Source organism: Ctenocephalides felis, unplaced genomic scaffold, assembly GCF_003426905.1.
Source record: "Ctenocephalides felis isolate EL2017-DRISC unplaced genomic scaffold, ASM342690v1 CF-g0.4_SCAFFOLD_01886, whole genome shotgun sequence".
In the NCBI taxonomy this organism is placed as follows: domain Eukaryota; kingdom Metazoa; phylum Arthropoda; class Insecta; order Siphonaptera; family Pulicidae; genus Ctenocephalides; species Ctenocephalides felis.
In genome coordinates this window covers 99,314,723-99,336,149 of record NW_020538040.1, presented here as the reverse complement: position 1 = coordinate 99,336,149, position 21,427 = coordinate 99,314,723, and the positions used below count along the sequence as shown (strand labels likewise).

The 21,427-nt window shown below is 28.8% G+C and overlaps 1 protein-coding gene across 1 annotated transcript in view; it reads left to right on the top strand.

Annotated features, from left to right (window-relative positions):
• LOC113377111 (ras-related protein Rab6) overlaps positions 1-21,427 on the top strand; it is a 35,687-nt gene that overhangs the window by 9,701 nt on the left and 4,559 nt on the right. The window contains exon 3 of the mRNA XM_026617313.1: positions 21,219-21,378. Within this exon, the coding sequence (XP_026473098.1) occupies positions 21,219-21,378 (160 nt within the window). The remainder of the gene's footprint in view (positions 1-21,218; positions 21,379-21,427) is intronic.

The window sequence follows — 21,427 nt, the reverse complement described above, 5'->3', positions numbered from 1 at the left end:
ACTTCGAAATTTTTGAGAAAATTTGACTTTTTTCGAATAAGAATTTTCATAATTTTTCATAACTTTTTGAAAATTTTGTAAAATGTTTTTTAAATCATTGAAATCGGTTGATCCTTGTTTTCGAAATCGCCGACAAAAATTGTATCCGCACATACATCCATTTCTTCTAAGGTATGCCAAAATGTTCAGAAATCTCTGAAACGTAAAGGTATATAAAAAATTGCATTTTTATTTTTTGCGATTACTATAACTTTACCTTACGGGAAGTTGATAAATTAAAAAAAATCTCGTGCTTTGTTATTTAACTAGTGTAACTAATCAGTTATCAGAAGTTAGTGCAGCGTACAGTGCACTACATTGGCATATTATGCACCTACACGCTGCATGCGTTTTGTTTGCGTTATCAAAATACCTATGCTTATGATTGCGTTATCAGTGTGTAACATTATATATAAAACAGTGACCCTGATATAGTTACCAATTGTCAGCGTTTTCCTTTCCCATATGGAAAATAAATTATCTAAAATAGAATTGCTATTCGTATAATGGTGCAAATACTTGAACTATTTTTTGCAGATACACGTTACGATGTTTGCATATGCATATGTGTTAGATTTGTGCCGCACTTGGCTCAACATATTTCGACATTTTGCTGTTTAAGTTCAATTGTTTGTTTAAATATATAATCTAGGTCATAAATGACTCCACTCAAATAATATATCATTGATTTTATGAAAAACAATATTATTCATATTAATAATTATAAATATTAATAAGTTTAAATTAAAATTCTTAAAATATATTCATTATCTATGTAGTGATGATGCATATAAAATGTTCTGATTATAAAATTTACGGGTTTAAGTTTTTGGTTAGCGTTTATAAAAGTGCTACTACGATACTTTAATTTTCATATTTTGAGTATGGGCTCGCTCGTAGGTAAGCGGTTAAGAGGGACGGGACTTGATTTAGAGGTCACGGGTTCGATACCCACTTCGAGCAGCCTGCTGTTAGGCAGCAGTAACAACAGATTTGACTTGGAATTATAGATAGAAATATGGTTCCAAGTGAAAATAGCCCTTAATCCGACATTGCTGCAATATCCCAATTAGAATGGCGATCTGGAGGTTGTCCTCTAATAGCATTCAGTAAGCAATTTAAAAACAGATTAAAGTTAATCAATGGATTGCCTACTAACCACAACAAACGTCTTACGATTAGTAATAAGTAGTATTCAGTACAGCTTATAGAACACATAATAGTTTTTAATTGCTGTAGAAACTACGTGTAAAAAATATATTTTGAGTGTATGTATATACGTTATATCTGATAATAGTATTTTGCCAAGCATTCCAGATTATTAAATATTTTTAATAACTATACAATTTACTTTGTTACTATTACACATTTAAGTTAATTCACGTTAACACGATCACGTATTGCATAATATATATATATATATATATATATATATATATATATATATATATTTATAGCTTTTACATGATAATATTTCTACATCAGCTTTTGTCTAAAATTTGGTGCTATTTTTTGAATTATTATTACAATAAATGTATGGAGAAAGAAACTTGTGTCTAAATATCATAAACACTTTCAATTAAATATAATAAACTTCATTAATATAATTATACTTAAATACAATCATACTTATACGTATTTATACACTTATAGTTAACACATTTTTACATCTACCGCATTTTCATTTATATTATAAATGCATTTCAACGAATTGATTGAACAACTTATAAGAAATTGAACTTGGCATAAGATGTTTGAAATAATAACTTATATATTTATCTATAATTCTATACCGTAAAAAAAGCAATCGTCTTTAAAAACAATAATGATTTGTGAAATTTCTTATTTTTTAATACTCTACTACTTAAATCTAATTTATAAGAAAGTTCAGTATCTAGTTTATCTGAAGTATTTTAGGAAGTATAAACTTTTTAATTTGATTCAGTATTTATGCACAGGTTAGATGGAAGTATTTTTATCAACAACTAGATTTTGTTTTAATACTAATAAGTTTATTTTTCCAACAGAAAAACGTATCATTGCATGAAAACCAGTTGACATTAATTTTATTTTAATATAAAATTCAATTTCATCCCAGCTTGTTGAAAGCTGTTCTTATAATGATTGTTTTTTATCACATCGTGTGCTATTGAAATGCTTGCCATATATGCATAGCACAAACATTTAATCCTGCACCGTATGCATCGAGTTTGCATTTAATCCTGGGTCTTAAATTATGTGATATACATAATTCCAAGAGGAACCGATTTTGATGCAATCTTTTTGTATTTTGGGATTCAAATTAATAAATGAATAATGGGTTCCAATAGGTGTTATGGAAGATGAAATTGTTATGTAAGATCTTATATGTTTTATTTAGTAAATAGTTTTTTTTATTTGCTTTATTTGCAAATGTTTTGAAAGTTTTTATTTATTAATCATTATAATTTAATAAACGTGTAATATATGTGACGAATTATTCAACAAGCATCGTGCCTTAAGGGACGATAAGGGTTCCCTTCTGGAACTTCCCTTACCGTAATTAAAAATCTTGATACGGAACCCAAAAAAATTACACATTATTTAAAATATCTGATAATTTGATGTAGATGTGTACATTTTTGACCGCCAAATGATATTTTTTTTAACTTATTTTTATTGAGAGTCCATAACCGCTGGACTTGCCTTTCCAAAAATTTAATCAGTTTTTCATCTTGTCAAATATTTTTTGACTTATTAAAATCGGACGCTCCGTTCGCTCAAAAACTGAGTTACCGTTTTTGGCATTTTTTGCCCCGTATCTTCGGAACGGCTAGACCTGCCTTCGCCAAAACCTGATCAGCACGTCTCCTTGATATTAATACGAATAGAATGTTTTTTGAATTATTCAAATCGGTTGATCGGTGTTCCCGACATCGTCGACGAAAATTTGTATCCACACAATCACACACATACACACACATGCATACAAACACCCACACACATATACACACAAACACCCACACACATATACACACAACATCCATTTTTTCTAATTGTAAGGTATGCCAAAATATTCTGAAACGTTTGAATCGTAAAGATATATAAAAATTTTCATTTTCGATTTTTTGCGATCACTATAACTTACCCTACGGGACTAGTTAATATATATAATAAGTTAAAAACGGCCTGGTGCTATTCGTCTTGCGTTTGTACAGATCGCTTTGCGATGATATATTTTTTTATTTATTTCTTAGCATGTAATTCTTGTCGAAATTAATAACTGTTTGTTTATTGAGTTGAAATTCTAATCAATTTTTATAAACGACTAAATTTTGATCGCTTGTCTATAAATTATTTTTGTGTTTGTGGGACCTTATGGGGGTATTCTAGTGTAGAGCGATGAATTTTTGGTCATTTTTAAAGTGTCGTAAAAGAAAGCAATAAATGTTTTTACCATCCATTTTTTTACCATTTGTTTATTGATATTATTAAGATACAAAACAAAAATTAAAAAATAAAAAAGTTAAAAATTGTAAAAACTGGCAACTGATGAAGTGGGTGGTCTCAAAAAATTGGCACCTCAGTCTTGATTTCAGCCCTCCTAGCCATCGAAAATGCAAAAAACAAAAATATTATTAATCTACAATGATGTCGCAATCGGCTGAACTAGCGATGAGTAAAAAAATTTTTTTTTCACAAATTGGCGACTGTTTGAAAAAAAAGTTTTTTTTTACTGTTTTTTTGAGTTTCTCGATTTTTTTAAAAATAGTAAAAATAGGAATTTTGGGATGATTCTAGTTCAGACTATAGATAGTTCTATAAATAAAACTATCTGAAAATTTCAAATAAATTGGTCGAGTAGAACTCCAGAAATCGTGACAAGGGTACTGAAAAAGTAAGTTCTGAGAAAAACGTATTTAAAGTTTTGCGTGAAGCCAAACCAGTATGGAGACCGAGTCAGTAAAATGCCTATATCTCCAAAAATAATTCAAATTTTCAAAAACCTTCTCGTACTTATATTCTTAGATAATTAAACTTTGAAAATATGAAATAAAAAAAATCGATTTTTTTGAATAGCCCCTTAATGTATACGCATTAAAAAAGACATTTAGAGAAAATTCAATTCTGAAACATAATCGATCTGCTGTAGTTCACCCGTGTTTTAAACCCACTTGGTAAATATTTAAATTTTTAAACGGATTTTTCACATTTTTTTCTAAAGTGATACATCATTAAATCATTCTATTATTTAAAGTTTGGCAGGATCACTTACAATATATAATTTACATGACAGAAAATATGCAGAGAAATTATGCCATATAATACACAAAAAATGTTTGAAAAAAATTCAAAATATAAGTTGCAAACTTAAGTAGTATAATTATTTTAAATTAAGGATTTGCAGGCCAAAAAATAACCATTGATTTTTTTCTTGTTATTTATGTGGATCGCGGCAATTTTTCATTTACCCTCTATAATATTTAGTTATCAACTTATGTATTGTCTATGAAATAACTCATCATCTACTCTTCGTCTACTATTCTATTATAATAAAGTGGTTCGTAAGGTATTAAACTAAATATAGATATTTATCTCTTAAAAGACATATAAATGACTACTTTTCAACAATAATGTGATTTAACCATTGCTTCGGCGTTTCCTTATTTTAAAGCAATGATTTTTTTTATTTTTATTTTGCATTTCCTTACCCACTCCACGATTGTCACAAACTCACAATACTTGTATGAAAAAATGTTGACATACGGATATAAACATTCCTAATATTTAGTGAAAATATAAACTTAAAAAATAAATTTGTTGTGCAAATTGCACGAATAGGTTGCGAAATGCGGAAATAATTGCATTTGAAATAGTTAAATGCTTATGCGTAATAGAAAGTTACATATAGCTATTATAAATTGCATCATTAAGTAAAAAGAGATCATAAACCCAATATGTAATAATAAAGGAGAAATTTGTTGCAAAATCGTGTAGACATTTTTAACAAATGCTACAAAAAGCATGTTTATCAAGCTATTTAGATGGCCATGGCTCCATGGAAAGAATATGGGCTGGCAACCACTGGTTTCAGTTTCGACACTCCAGCTTTATATCAAGCAGTTGTGATGTCAGATCTTTATTTGAAATTATAGATGTCAAATATAAAGTAGAAATTGCCTTTGAGGACGTTTCTGCTTGATATTCAAATTACTATTAGACATATTTCTAAAATAATGTCATCAGAAAAATAATGATCGACTATTGGTATGCTTACTAATTACGCTAGGTTAATAACACACACACATCATAACACATTCTAAATATAGTTTTGATTACTGTTCAAATTAAAAATTATACTATATAAAATGTTGAGCCATAGTCAAATTTATTATAAGTCACATTTTTATAAAATTTATATAAACTTATTTGATATTATAAACTTTGGAAAAGAAACTTGTAGGACGTTAATGATTATTGTATTTTTAATTGTGACGTGTTGATTGCTTCGACACAAAAACTGTAGTCTACCTGGTATATACTTTCTTATATTAATGGCTTTGCATTATTTAAATTTGTATAAGATTGGGTTTAGATCTTTCTTACTTTATCCAGTGCATTTTAAGGCAATTAGAGGACCCTATGATGGTTACTTTTCTGTTAGTGATTGATTGTTGGCTTTGTTGATAAAATCTTGGTGAGACATTTGAATTAGCTGAAACGGCGCTTTTTTATATGTTTTTATTATATTGTACCAATTATTTGATAAAGAAATGCCTTGATTTTTTTTCGCACGTGATTCAATAATGGCAATATTTTGAGTCATTAGGTGTATAGCTATTTCTACTGGCCAGAAGTTTTATTTCAATTTACTTAGCTCTTATTTCAGTACTTTGAACAAGTTTCAATAAACTTCAGACAGTTTCAATATTCATGTTTTGCCGGGTACACGAATTCTAGTATGTTGTTTTTCAATGTTTATAACATACTTGGTGTCTTTTATAAAACAAGATGAATATTCTTGAGACCCACGAGACCAGACCCTACAGTTATTTGCTAAACAAATATATGTAATATAATAATAAATAATAAATACAAAATATAATATTATATTTTTACTAAATTCTTATCATTTTTTTTTAATATTTTAACAGCAATCAGAACCTTACGTCCTATGAGCTGTTGGGCTGAAACTTCTCCTCACTTCATATTTTTTAGATGGTAACCCAATGGTTAATCCATCCATATTTGATGATTTTTTGTTATTAGATTTAATCTAATAGGGCTGACTTTTTTATTAGTGCAGTAATGCCGGGCAAGGGCTATTTTCACTTGGAAATATATTGCTATCTATATAAAATTCTTATCATGAATAAATTTGTTATTCATGAATTTGAAACCCGAAATCCAGCCCAGCCGTAACATATAAACTACAGAGTGAAGTTAATCAAAATGTCTTGACTTATTATTTAGTGATAAAAAAAATTCGTTTCGCAGTTCTAGTTTTTGTTATTCCAGAAAGTCATTAAAATCAAAAAATTATGTTTATACCAAGTACTTTTCGCAGTTTTTTCAAAAAGTGGAGTTAGTCATTGTGTGCACCGAACGGCATAAATTATATATATATATATATATATATATATATATATATATATATTGCCAATTATTTTATAATGAAAATGATGGCAATGCAAATTGTCTAAATTTACAATAACATGAAAAAAATAATTTATTTGCCGATATAAGGTTTTATTTACATTTCTCTATTTATAAATTAAATCGTTTTATTTATATTACTGATTTATTTATTTATTTTATTTCTATATACTTGAAATTGTTTGTATTATTCATAAAAGTATTGTCAATGTTTTAGTTTTGCCGTCTACGATGATTTGTTTAGCTGCATTTTTAGTTATTTGCTCAATGTCATAACCATGTCATGTAAACACGAATTGATTCAACACCGACGAATTATAGAGATTTATAATCTGTCCAAATATTGATTAACTTGATTATTGTACATTTTTCTTTTGTTTTACATATAAAGTATCATCCTCGATGTCTAAAGTAAATAAAGTATGAAGCATATTTAAATTTACATATTATGCTTCTGCTATATTACGGTTTTAAATTAGGTTTTTCATATTTAAAATGTGCTTATAAATTTTTTACTTTTCATAATAAATATGTAATTTTATAAATTACAAAATATCACTATTTTAGAAAACAAACTTCTAATTTAAACTTTAGGTAATTTTTCAAAATATTCTAATAATAATTAATACAAGTTATAATTTGATGTATTAAATACTACTTGAGGATATTTATTTAACAAAATAATGTTTCATGCCAAACTTAAATATTTATATCTTTATTACTAATTTCCCGTAGGGTAAGTTAGAGTAATCGCAAAAAAACTAAAATGAAATTTTCTATATATCTTTGCGTTTTAGAGGTTTCTGAACATTTTGGCATATCTTAGAAAAAATGGATGTGTGTGTGTGTGCGGATACAAATTTTCGTCGACGATTTCGCGAACACGGATCGACTGATTTGAATAATTTAAAAAACATTCGATTCCTATTAATGAGGAGACATGCTGATTAGTTTTTGGCAAAGGCAGGTCTAGCCGTTTTTAAGATACGAGACAAAAAGCGCCAAAAATGGTATTTCAGTTTTTGACATTTTACTTGTATTGACGAAATGAACAACTGGTAAAATTTGTGTTATGGCAGGTCCAGCGTCTCCGGAGTACCAACAAAAAAAAGTAAAAGATAATGCCATGTGTCGGTTAAATTAGGAATATTAGACATATGTACATCGCATTATCAGATATTTTATAAAGATTATAACAATAAGTACAAATTTTGTGTACATTTATATGGTTTTCCAATGTTTACACGTTAGGCGACTAACTATTAGCTAGGCAGCGCGATTGCTTAAAAAAACGTTCAAAATTAAAAAAAAAAATCATCATACAAAAAAATCAAAATATAAAAAACACATTTTTCAAAAGTTTTTTTTTTCAAAAATTCAAAATTTCTCAAAAATTTAATTTTTTCAAGGTTTTGCAGTTTTATTAAATAATTTAGTCTTCTGTACGGAAAGTTTCAGCAATTTGCCTTAAGGCACGATGCTATGCACCTCTAGTTTTATATTTATATTGTAGAAATACTTGCACAAGCCATACAGATAATTTGCAGCTTTTCGAAGTTTTAATATCGAAGAAAAAAATTCAATAATGCAATTTTATTCTTACATAAATTATATTATGTATAATTATACGCCATATGTATAATTCGCGTGGTGTTTGTTGAGGAATTATTGAGGTCAATGTAAAAAAAATACAAATGTAGTATCTTGATATAAAAGTATTTGAGCAAACCTAACAACTCATAATAACAAAAGTATTCCATGTTTTAATCACATGATGATACTATGTCGATTATTAAAACAAATAGGAGCTATTTTTATCGGTAACATCTTGTAAAAGAATTAAGAATCTTTTGATGACACTAATTTTTATGGTACTGTGGCATTAAAAACACATGTTCATATGAATTAATTTCGAGTTAAATGATATTTTATCTGTGATCATATTGTTTACAATATGGTTACAATATTGTAACCATATTTATTCATACTTTGTATTTTGTGCCTTCTTATGCAAATGGCAAAAGAGTAATTCAGCATTTATAACATATTTGACTAAAATATTTGAATGACTATATTATTTCGAACATGTTCCGCTCACGAACCAATAAATAATTTTTTTTTGCAATTTTCAATATATTTTGGTTTAAATTATACAGCTAAAAGTAAGCTAAATAATAGATTTAAATAGCGTCGTAACTTTTCTTTCAGTATCTAACATGTAAGATGTAAGCTTTTGTAAGACTTGCATTATTTTTTATAGAATAGACATTCGATATTTAGTACCATTATTTAAATAGTAGAGATTTAAAGATATAGCGAACAACACATACCTACCACTCGAAGTATAATCAATTATATTTTTTTGTCAATAATTTGTATAATTAATAAGTTAATATTTAATAAACGTTTGTTTATTTTTATTAGTAAAATAACGGACGCCTTTTTTACAAAAATAAAATCACTATATACATGCATAATTGCATATATATGGCCTATTTAAAAATTAGAATTTATCGATAGCAACTTGCCTGTAGGCCGCACCATGTGTTCGAAGTTGCGATATAGAGAAAAAAACTAAGAATTTTGAGACCTTTCTAACGATGTATAATACTTTATATGGTTTCTTTGCAGAAATATCTAAATAGTAAGATCTCTAGATCACTAGGACCACTAGATGGACCACTCGTTATTTACAACATTTTATAACTATATTTTGAATGATTTTTTATTAAATTTGTGGTTAACAGTGGAATCAATATAATAATATTTGTTACATTAGTTAAACTTTTTAAAGAATTATCTTTTTATGGCATTACAGAATTTTCTCAATTTGATTTCAATAACTATTTTCTTGCATAATCCTTATACTTTATCTATGTAGTCTGACCATTTGGTCTCCTGTAAAACCATTTTTTTGCTATTTTTTTAATTTAATTGTTATTAACTTCCCGTAGGGTAAGTTATAGTAATCGCAAAAAAATCTAAAATGAAAATTTTTATATATCTTTACGTTTCAGAGGTTTCTGAACATTTTGGCATACCTTAGAAAAAATGGATGTATGTGTGTGTGTGTGTGTGTGTGTGTGTGTGTGTGTGTATGTATGTGTGTGTATGTATGTGCGGATACAAATTTTCGTCGACGATTTCGGGAACACGGATCAACCGATTTGAATAATTCAAAAAACATTTGATTTGTACTGATAAGGAGACGTGCTGATTAGTTTTTGGCGAAGTTAGGTCTAGCCGTTCCGAAGATACGGGGCAAAAAGTGCCGAAAACGGTAACTCAGTTTTTAAGAGAACGGAGCGTCCGATTTGAATAATTCAAAAAACATTTTACTTGTATTGGCAAGATGAAGAGTTGATCAAATTTTCATGAAGGCAGGTCTAGCGGTTTCGGAGATCTAATAAAACAAGTAAAAAAAAATACCATTCGGCGGTTAAAAATGATGATTAGACATATGCACATCAAATTATCAGATATTGTATAGAAATTTTAACAATTTGTATATTTTTTTTTACATTTCTATGGGTTCCGTACCAATGTTTATGCGTTAGACGGCGGCGCGGCATTTGCCCTGTGACAATTCGTCTCTATACACAGTTCAAGCAGTACGATTGCTTTGAAAAAAAGTTCAGAATTTCCAAAATATGTCAAAATGAAGAAAACTATTTTTCTTTTCAAAAAAATAGTTTGTTTTAAAAAAAAAAAAATTTCTTTCAAAAAAAAAATTTTTTTTTCAAATAAAAATTTTTTTTTCAAAAAAAAGTAATTTTTTGTCATATTCCTAGTTTCTCAAAAATCTAATTATTTCGAAGTAATTTTTTTTCAAAAATGTTAATCGTTTTTAAAAAAATAATAATTTTTGGTACGGGAAGTTCCAGCAATTTGCCTTAAGGCACGATGCCCTAATTGCCTTAAGACAGAATTCCACTTACAGCTAGTATTTCAGTATAATTTTCAACCTTGTGCAAGAATTTTGAGCTTGGCTGGTGGTCTAATAGACTTTAATATGATGAACTTGATTATGAACATTGTATTTAACGTTCGAATACTTTTTTCCAGCTCTTTTTTTTACAGAAGCGAAAATCGTGCAGCTACTATGAATATTATAAAATTACTTTCCTTTAAGTATTAATTATGAATAAGGTTGACAATAAGCCTGAAATAATATTTATGAATAAATAAATAAATAAATAAAATATAGTGAAGCATTCACTTTTGGATAATAAGAACCAACAATTTATTATTTGTAGGTTAATCCGTTTATAAAGAATCGTTCAAGGTCTAATACACTTATCGTATTTGTTTTATTGATTTTTCCGTCACTTTTTAGTAAATAATATATTAATTGTAACGGGTAACTAAATTGTTTTCTGAAAATCGACATAACGAATTTTCTAATTATGAAATGAATTTTACCTATGTAATATTTTTATCGTAAACTATGAATAAAATATATGAGTAATATTCAAAGTTTTTTAACTTTGAAGTATTGATTATGAAATATTTTCTCTCAAATGGCTTTTCGAGTTTTTCCTGCGTCTTATGCAACTGAAGGAAACTACTGGCAAGTTTCTTAAGAAACCTTTTGTGACATGACAAATGAAGAAAAATATACATAATCTTTGCTTCATATCAAAGGGAATAATATGTGCACTTAAATTAGCCGCCAGCCATAACTGCATCATATAATAAATCGAGCAGAAATATTTCAATGATGATATCACTATTACAATTTATAGTGCTTTTTCTAGAAGTCTGTTCAAGGTAGAAGATTGATTGTAATAATGAATTCATACTCATTATTTTTTATCTAAAAAACTACGAGATTTATGATGCTTTATAGCAGAACAGAAGTTTGTTTTTGCTAAATTATAATAAATATTAATATTGCATTTTATATTATGCTAGCCGAATTGAGTCATTTAGTTTTCACTTAAAATATAATTCTTTTTGATTCCATACAATTATATTTGAGATCAGAATATCTCTTTATTTGAAAATATACCTTAAGAGCTTTCACTAACTAAAGCCTTTCTTTTTGCGTTTTTGAACAATAGCTGAAATATCTCTTTATCAAATAGATACCTTTTGAATAGAAGCAACCTAAAACTATGTAATAGATCCATCAATAGAAAGTGCCATAAGTAAGATCTGAACTACATATTTAGGTCTGATATCTGAACTTTAACAATTTCAACATGATAATTGAAGTATTACTTCAAATACTTTTGGAAAATTTTACTATCAATTGTCAAAACCATTCGACAATTTTCAATCTAACGACCTTTCATATTTTATTTATTATCCATAATTTAAAGAATTTTTCAACATTACAGAAAATTGAAAAAATGGAAAACAAGAAAAGAATAAACTTGTGAAGGTATATCCATGGTATATCCTACATATAAAATTGTTCTTCAATAATATGAGCATAAAATTTATAAATGAGAAATAAGGCTTCTAAAGATAGTGTGCATTTCTCCGAGCGCCGGGGATTAAACGGACCGTGTCTCCGCGATACTACCAGGACCGCGTTTGATAAAAACTAGCTGTAAGTGGAATTCTGTCTTAAGGCAATTAAGGCATCGTGCCTTAAGGCAAATTGCTGGAACTTCCCGTACCAAAAATTATTATTTTTTTAAAAACGTTTAACATTTTTGAAAAAAATTTACTTTGAAAAAATAAGATTTTTGAGAAACTATAGATTAGACAAAAAATTACTTTTTTTTGAAAATTTAAAAAAAAAAAAAAAATTTTTTTTTTTTGAAAAAAATATTTTTTTTCCTTTATTTTGACATATTGTGAAAGATCTGAACTTTTTTTCAAAGCAATCGTACTGCTTTAACTGCATACGGTCAAAATATAAAGCGCGTAAGCGCCGCGTCGCTGTCTAACGCATAAGCATTGGTACGGAACCCATAGGAATGTTAACAAAATGTATACTTATTGTTAAAATCTCTGTAAAATATCTGATAATTTGATGTGCATATGTCTAATGATCATTTTTGACCGCCAAATGGCTCATTTTTTACTTTTTCCTCCATATCTCCGAAACCGCTAGACCTACCTTCATGAAAATTTTATCGATTCTTCATCTTGTCAATACAAGTGAAATGTTTTTTGAATTATTCAAATCGGATGCTCCGTTCTCTTAAAAACTGAGTTACCGTTTTCAGCACTTTTTGCCCCGTATCTTCGGAACGGCTAGACCTGCCTTTGCCAAAAACTAATCAGCACGTCTTCTTATCAATACGAATCGAATGTTTTTTGAATTATTCAAATCGGTTGATCCGTGTTCCCGAAATCGTCGACGAAAATTTGTATCCGCACATACATACACACACGCACATACATACATACATACATACATACATACATACATACATACATACACACACACACACACACACACACACACACATACATCCATTTTTTCTAAGGTATGCCAAAATGTTCAGAAACCTTTGAAACGTAAAGATATATAAAAATTTTCATTTTCGATTTTTTTGCGATTACTATAACTTGCCCTACGGGAAGTTAAAAAAGCATATGCACATTATTCATTTAGCTAACATGCAAATATATTAAACTATTTTATATCTTCACTAAAAACCATAAGAACACTGACATGATTATTGTCGCATTGAATAAACATTTGATTCTTGAAATCAGTCTTAAAAATTGTTTTATACTTAAGGTGCATTTTAATAATATACCATGATGCTCAAAAAAGATAATTTATATTAAAACTACTGGTGTATGGCATTGCCTCAAGGCAAATTGCTAAAACTTCCCGTACCGTAATGAAATATTCAGAAAATTTTAAATGTTTTCAACTAGACTATAATGTAAGAGCTTATAAATTGGATCATAACGTTTATATGTGTTAGAATGAAGGACCTCATCTCATATCTCTAAGAATTATATAGACTTATATGCAAAGTTAAACATTTTTATTTCAAGTATTTAAGTTAGCTTTGAAATTTTAGATAGAATAAAAATTAAAATCCAAATCATTTTTGGTATTTCAATTGCTTGCCTCGGAAATTTTTTGGTATTTAAAAAAAAAACGAAATTTTTAAATTAAAAAAAAATGCCCTGCCCAAAAAATAATCGTTTCTTTACATTGCCAATACAAGAAAAATGTTTTTTGAATCATGTGAATCGGAAGCTCGATTTTCTCAAAAACTGCGGTTTTTACCACTTTTTGCTTTTTTTTGCTTTTCCGAACGGGTGAATTTGTCTTTGCCATAAACTAACCAGCACATATCGCCGTCCATACGAATTGAATGTATTTTGAATGATTCAAATCGGATGCTCCATTCTCGTTTTCTGCGATATCCTATTTTTTGCACTTTTTGCTCCGTCTCTCTGAAACGGCTGGACCTGTCTTTAGGCTAATCAGCACGTCTCACGATAGGAATCGAATATTTTCACGTAACTAAAAATACACGTGATGTTTGGTGTGGGGGGGGGGAATTTTGAATATCACCAAATATCACCAAGGGGGAGAGGGGGTCTAAAAATCTTTAAAAACTCGCTCACGTGATTAATCGACGCTCCCTTAACAGTTTTAGACCCTGGTGGTAATATTAAAATTATTTCGTCTTATAGATCTGGAAAAAGTTGCTTTTGTTCGACTTTACTCTAAAATTTTGGTCAACAAAAAGATATGAGATTAACTCGTGTATTTTATACAAATGGACTGTGTGTAAAGTTCTTTCGATATTCGGCCTCATAAGATAGTAATATCAACTAGTGGGGCGCATGGCATCGTGCCTTAAGGCAAATTGCTGGAACTTTCCGTAACATTTTTTTTTTTAAAAAGATTAACATTTAAAAAAAAAAATTACTTTGAAAAAAATAGATTTTTGAGAAACTATACATTTTTGATAAAAATTTACTTTTTTTTTTTAAAAAAAAAGACTTTTTGAAGAAAAATTTATTTTGAAATATTATGAAAATTCTGAACTTTTTTCAAAGCAATCGTACTGCTTTTACTGCATAGAGACGAAACATCGAAGCGCGTAAGCACCGCGTCGCCGTCTAACGGATAAACATTGGTACGGAACCCATAAAAATGTAAACAAAATTTATACTTGTTATTAAAATCTCTATAAAATATCTAATAATTTGATGTGCATATTATAGTGCAGTAAACGGAGCGTTTTAGGTCTGAATTTTTTTACTGTGCTCCGAATTTCATGAAATTTTGGAATTAGGTTTATCTTACCCTCAAATTCAAAAGTGAAAACAATTCAGGTTGCGCCATCACCCCCCGGGGGGATGACCCCCCTTCTCAATTGTGTAATTACATTTTTTTAAAATAACGTCGGAAATCGATAGAAGAGCTAATTATAATAAAAAAATGTCTTCTATAGTTTTTCAAAAAAACTAATACTTTTCAAGTTACTGGCCACTAAAGATTCATATATTTTTGGCGTTTTTCTTCGTCTTTTTGCAAATATCTCCTAAATTATACATTTTAACGAAATTCATGTAATGAACAAAATAATATCAATAAAAATCTTAATAAATCGGTATTACATAAAGTGTTCTAGGAAAAATATTAAGCAAGATTTGAAAGAGCAAAGTCGTTTTTTATTTCGTTCAAGATTTAATTGTTGTATTTAAAGCAATCTAGTGTCGAGGTTTTACATTTTATGCATTTCGGTGAAATTGGGTTTTATAGTGCTCAATATAAGCTTTAAAATGAGTGCTGTTACAAGTTTTTTGCGTGTAAAATGAGTGAGCTATCACGCAAATAAGAAGGCATATACGAAGTTTTTTTCTTTTAAATCATATGGTTTAATGAGCGCCATTTCCACCAGAATGAAAGTAATTCACATTCCATCTAGAATTCACTTCATTATAGACATCTTGATGAATTCTAGTAGATTCACTACTTTAGTACAAACTATTTTCAGAAAACTCACGATTTTATAAAAACTTTTTTTTCCAATTTGCGCGGTCGCGCAGTCTTTAAACATTCATAACTCTGTCAATTTTTGTGTGAAAGAAAAATAATAAAAAACAATAATAAGCCAGAAAGATTCCTTTGATTTTTATCTATAAGCTTTTATACGTATCTTTTATTCTTTTTGAGATATAATGAAAATAATTTCGATTTTTAAAAAAATTGAAAAAAAAAGTTTTTATAAAATCGTGAGTTTTCTGAAAATAGTTTGTACTAAAGTAGTGAATCTACTAGAATTCATCAAGATGTCTATAATGAAGTGAATTCTAGATGGAATGTGAATTACTTTCATTCTGGTGGAAATGGCGCTCATTAAACCATATGATTTAAAAGAAAAAAACTTCGTATATGTCTTCTTATTTGCGTGATAGCTCACTCATTTTACACGCAAAAAACTTGTAACAGCACTCATTTTAAAGCTTATATTGAGCACTATAAAACCCAATTTCACCGAAATGCATGAAATGTAAAACCTCGACACTAGATTGCTTTAAATACAACAATTAAATCTTGAACGAAATAAAAAACGACTTTGCTCTTTCAAATCTTGCTTAATATTTTTCCTAGAACACTTTATGTAATACCGATTTATTAAGATTTTTATTGATATTATTTTGTTCATTACATGAATTTCGTTAAAATGTATAATTTAGGAGATATTTGCAAAAAGACGAAGAAAAACGCCAAAAATATATGAATCTTTAGTGGCCAGTAACTTGAAAAGTATTAGTTTTTTTGAAAAACTATAGAAGACATTTTTTTATTATAATTAGCTCTTCTATCGATTTCCGACGTTATTTTAAAAAAATGTAATTACACAATTGAGAAGAGGGGTCATCCCCCCGGGGGGTGATGGCGCAACCCGAATTGTCTTCACTTTTGAATTTGAGGGTAAGATGAACCTAATTCCAAAATTTCATTCAATTCGGAGCACAGTAAAAAAAATCAGACCTAAAACGCTCCGTTTACTGCGCTATTAAGCAAGATTTGAAAGAGCAAAGTCCTTTTTAATTCGTTCAAGATTTAATTGTTGTATTTAAAGCCATCTAGTGTCGAGGTTTTACATTTTTTATGCATTTCGGTGAAATTGGGTTTTATAGTGCTCAACATAAGCTTTAAAATGAGTGCTGTTACAAGTTTTTTGCGTGTAAAATGAGTGAGCTATCATGCAAATAAGCAGCATATACGAAGTTTTTTTCTTCGGTTTTCTTCGGTTTAATGAGCGTCATTTCCACCAGAATTAAAGTAATTCACATTCCATCTAGAATTCACTTCATTATGAAGATCTTGATGGATTCTACCAGATTCACTACTTTGGTACAAACTATTTTCAGAAAACTCACGATTTTATAAATACTTTTTTTTCTATATGCACTATATGTCTAATGATCATTTTTGACCGCCAAATGGCATTTTTTTTACTCGATCTCCGAAACCGCTAGACCTGCTTTCATGAAAATTTGATCAGTTCTTCATCTTGTTAATACAAGTAAAATGTTTTCCGAATTTTTAAAATCGGACGCTCCGTTCTCTTAAAAACCGTGTTACGGTTTTTGGCACTTTTTTCCCCGTATCTTTGGAACGGCTAGACCTGCCACCGCCAAAAACTAAGCAGCACGTCTCCTCATCAGTACGAATCGAATGTTTTTTGAATTATTTAAATCGGTTGATCGGTGTTCCCGAAATCGTCGACGAAAATTTGTATCCGCATACACACATATACACACATACATATACATCCATTTTTTCTGAGGTATGCCAAAATATTCAGAAACCTTTGAAACGTAAAGATATATAAAATTTTTCATTCTCGATTTTTTTGCGATTACTATAACTTGCCCTACGGGAAGTTAAAGATGAAAATAATTACACATTTCTTTCATAAACCGTTTGAAAGTCAGTGCCCCGTCATTCTTGTGATCATATGCTGCCCATTCCGTAGCCGGGCGTTCGGCTGCCCACTCGCTCTCGTAACTCGTAATACTGAAGCAAATATTACTTTCTATATACGTCATTCGAGAGAGCATAAAAAAGCAAGTGCCTATACATGCCTTTACATAAGTGTCTCTAAATGCCAACTGTGTGTGCTTAAGCTTACTGGTCCTCGATTGAGTTTATACTAAACGCCCATATATTTGATATAAACTTAATTGCCGATTTGATTCAATTCCCTTCGCTGATGCTGATTTACTTTCAATATGAGGAGTCACAATTATGTTTCTCTGCGTAAATTCATATATACAGATGAAATTTTACCTGCTGATAATGAATAATCTACAAGTTTATTTTTTTAACGCCAATACAATTTGATTGTGATATTGTTTGCTTACAGTATTTAGTTTTGAACTGAAAACTGGGTTATTTTACAATTTGATAAAAACAATCATTAATGAACAAAAAAATTTGCAAAGTACAACACGGCAAAAACTGCCCAACACTCGTGTATACATCTTTTGACAAATCAGATCAATTCGAGTTTTTAATCGTATTAATAATAGTTTTTCGCATTGTTTTATTATTTAATATATTTTTATTGTAAATTAGCTTATAAAGACTTTTTTGCTCTTTTTTTAATGATCCACAAACTAAAAAAAGTTGTCTGAATTGGATGTGCGGTATATGTTTCCCAATTTGGTCTTTACCACCGAACGCAAATCTCACGAGTCAAAATTAGGGGTCAAATGGCAAAAATTGAAAAAATAAAATCAAAAAATTTTGGACCTAGAAAATTTTTCTGCACAATAATCAAAATCTTATAATTTCTGTCGTTTTCTGGTCCTTTTTACCTCAAATGACTATTGAGTTTCAATTAAATGATCTATTACTTTATTAATATTTAACTTTCCACTCGCGAATTCCGAGATTTATATGAATTCGGCGGCATCTGAGTCGAAAGGGTTTTTTTTTGTATAATTAGCAGTTTCCAAAATATATTTCCTCCCCATTGCCTCTGGGTAATCTACAATCATATTTGAAAATGTGTTGGTAAAATGCTACAGTATTTTAAAAAAAATGCTTAATAGATCATTTAATTGAAACTCAATAGTAAATATAGACGACTTTTTTTGTGGACCTGTGTAATTGGTCAGCAATTTAAAAAAAATAAAAATAAAAATCTGGAATGAAATTATTCATTTTAAAGTATGACAAAATATTTAGTGTGGTAGTTCGATAAATTTTAAATGCAGAAATATATACATTTTTATCAAAATATTACTTGAAAATCGTTTAAACCATTTAAATACAACACAATAAACGTTGTATCTTTAAATTGGTGAGTATTATGTAGCATATGTTATTAAAGAAAATTTGTTCAAGATTTTTCTCTAATTTAAATTTATTTGTAGAGAATATGGTTTGCTGAATATGATTACATGTGCGGCGCTGTTACAACTGGGCCATTCACCTCTTAGTCTCGTTCAGTAATTGTAACCTCATTTTTCTTATCTTTGAATTAATTTTTGTTATAGTCATACTATATTAATGCGTTAAAACATGTTAATCATTTGTATTACTTGATATTGTTTTGGTCGTAACACACAAATTGCGCAACAAGACACTTTTATTTGGAACGACCGTGGGCTATCCGTTTCCTTTTGTTTTCATTATCATTCGGCTACGTTGTAGTTTAAAGGTGCTGTGAACCTAATTTTAGTCTCATCATTTTCACAGTTCAACTTTGATCAAATACTTAATATTATATTAACAGCAAGAATTTGTATCGTACGGAATTTTATTCATATTTACTTTGACATGAATCCTATGAATGTGCACATTTCAGATAACCTGCGGCCGGTCGATGGTTGATAACGCTCGTGATAATTATGCATTTTTTTCATAATCTCAAAATGATCTTTTGATGTCGAGTATTTTCATCAACATTAAAATTAGTACTACATCATTCTTTTTGTATCAATTCAAGCTCTAATTTAAATATTGCTTTTCTTCATTTGTGAATAAATGATATTTTTCATTGGCGTTCTTATTTTTTATAACGGACGCATAATTGTCTGTTTTGAATGATATTTTTGTAGCATATGACAACATACTCATAAATTGAATAAACCGTTTATGAAACCGGTCTTTAATGTTGTATACATACTTTTAATATTTTCATTAAAAGGTATAATAATTTAGAAATTGTTTTGTTAATTTTGTAAATAAATTTTATTTTTAATAATAAATTTTATTTTATTATTTTGTAAATAATCTTTTTCTCTATTTAGTATTCGTAACATTTTTGAACAACATATAATTAGATTTTTTTGTCAAATAACTCTAATTTCGTACAATATATGAACAACTAATCAATAAAACCTTTTTTTTTTGTATATAAAAGGCCCTTGTTCCAAATATATACGACGATGATCTAGAAACTTAATCTAGTATTTGTTATTATTATATATTAATAGTTTTACGCGTAAATTATCATTTTGTAAGCAAATCAACTATGCGAAAAGCGCTTTACCGAGCAGATTTAAAAGTTAGTCTACATACATAGTTTTATCTAGATACTACTAGATACTAGTATTTTAGTACTTCGCTTATTATCAGGGCCGAATTTAGAAATTTGGCGCCCTGGGGTACTGACAAAAATGCAGCCCCTTCCTGAAATTTTACTTAAATAAGTTATTGTGACATTTTTTTAAATTAAAATAACTACCTGATTGTAGAAAATGTATTACGCATTACTTACTACGATAATATAAGAAATAGAACATATTTGTTCTAACAATAAGATTTATAAATTTTGCGTTTAAGACTTTCTTCACAGTCACATTCGATAAACTTTCAGCAGGGAAAGTTATTGTGAGTGCAAAAAAATGAAAAATGAAAAATTTTGTATATTTTCACGTTTCAAAGATTTCTGAATATTTTGGCGTACCTTAAAGATGGATGTATGGTGTGCGCGGATACAAATTTTCATCGACTATTTCGGGAACACTTGCCTCGACTGCCCCTACTGTAAATCCAGCACTACTCATTATATAAACGTGTTTGATAAAATGTAGACTCACACCGTTTTTATTTTGTTATTGTTCTATTCTTGTTTTTTATACTGTTTATCTACAAATCAGTATATCTTTCAAAGTAAGTTTCTCACATTTTAATTATCAAATTAAACATTTTAATATATTCTAAGAATCCAAATGATATGTCGACAATTAACAATTGTTACAATAGTAATTACTTAATAATTTATATATGTGTATGTGTAATCGATCAACAAATTAAAAATATATAAGTTAGAATGTATACGTATATAATTACCTAATTACCTAATAGTTAGTTACATTTACATGTTTATTACCATAATTTTTTCAAACGATATTTTTATTGAAATGTTGATCGCATATCATCTCTATAAAGCAATAGTGTTACATGGGGTATTAATTTCATGTATAGTTAAACCCGAATATCTCTGTTTTTTATAGTTTATCAATGGATATCGTATAATGTCATATTCAATTACAAGATTAAGTATAATTAATGTTTTGTTTCGCATTTTAATTATATCATTCAGACATCTCTGCTATAATTGTTTTTAAATCGTTTTTAGGCTACCATAGGTATTGATTTTTTGTCGAAGACAATGTACCTTGAAGATCGCACAGTGAGGTTGCAGCTTTGGGACACGGCCGGTCAGGAACGATTTAGATCGCTGATACCCTCCTACATCAGGGATTCGACGGTAGCAGTCGTAGTTTATGATATCACCAGTAAGACGAAAACTACGTGAAATTTATATTTTACAAATTTATGAGTATA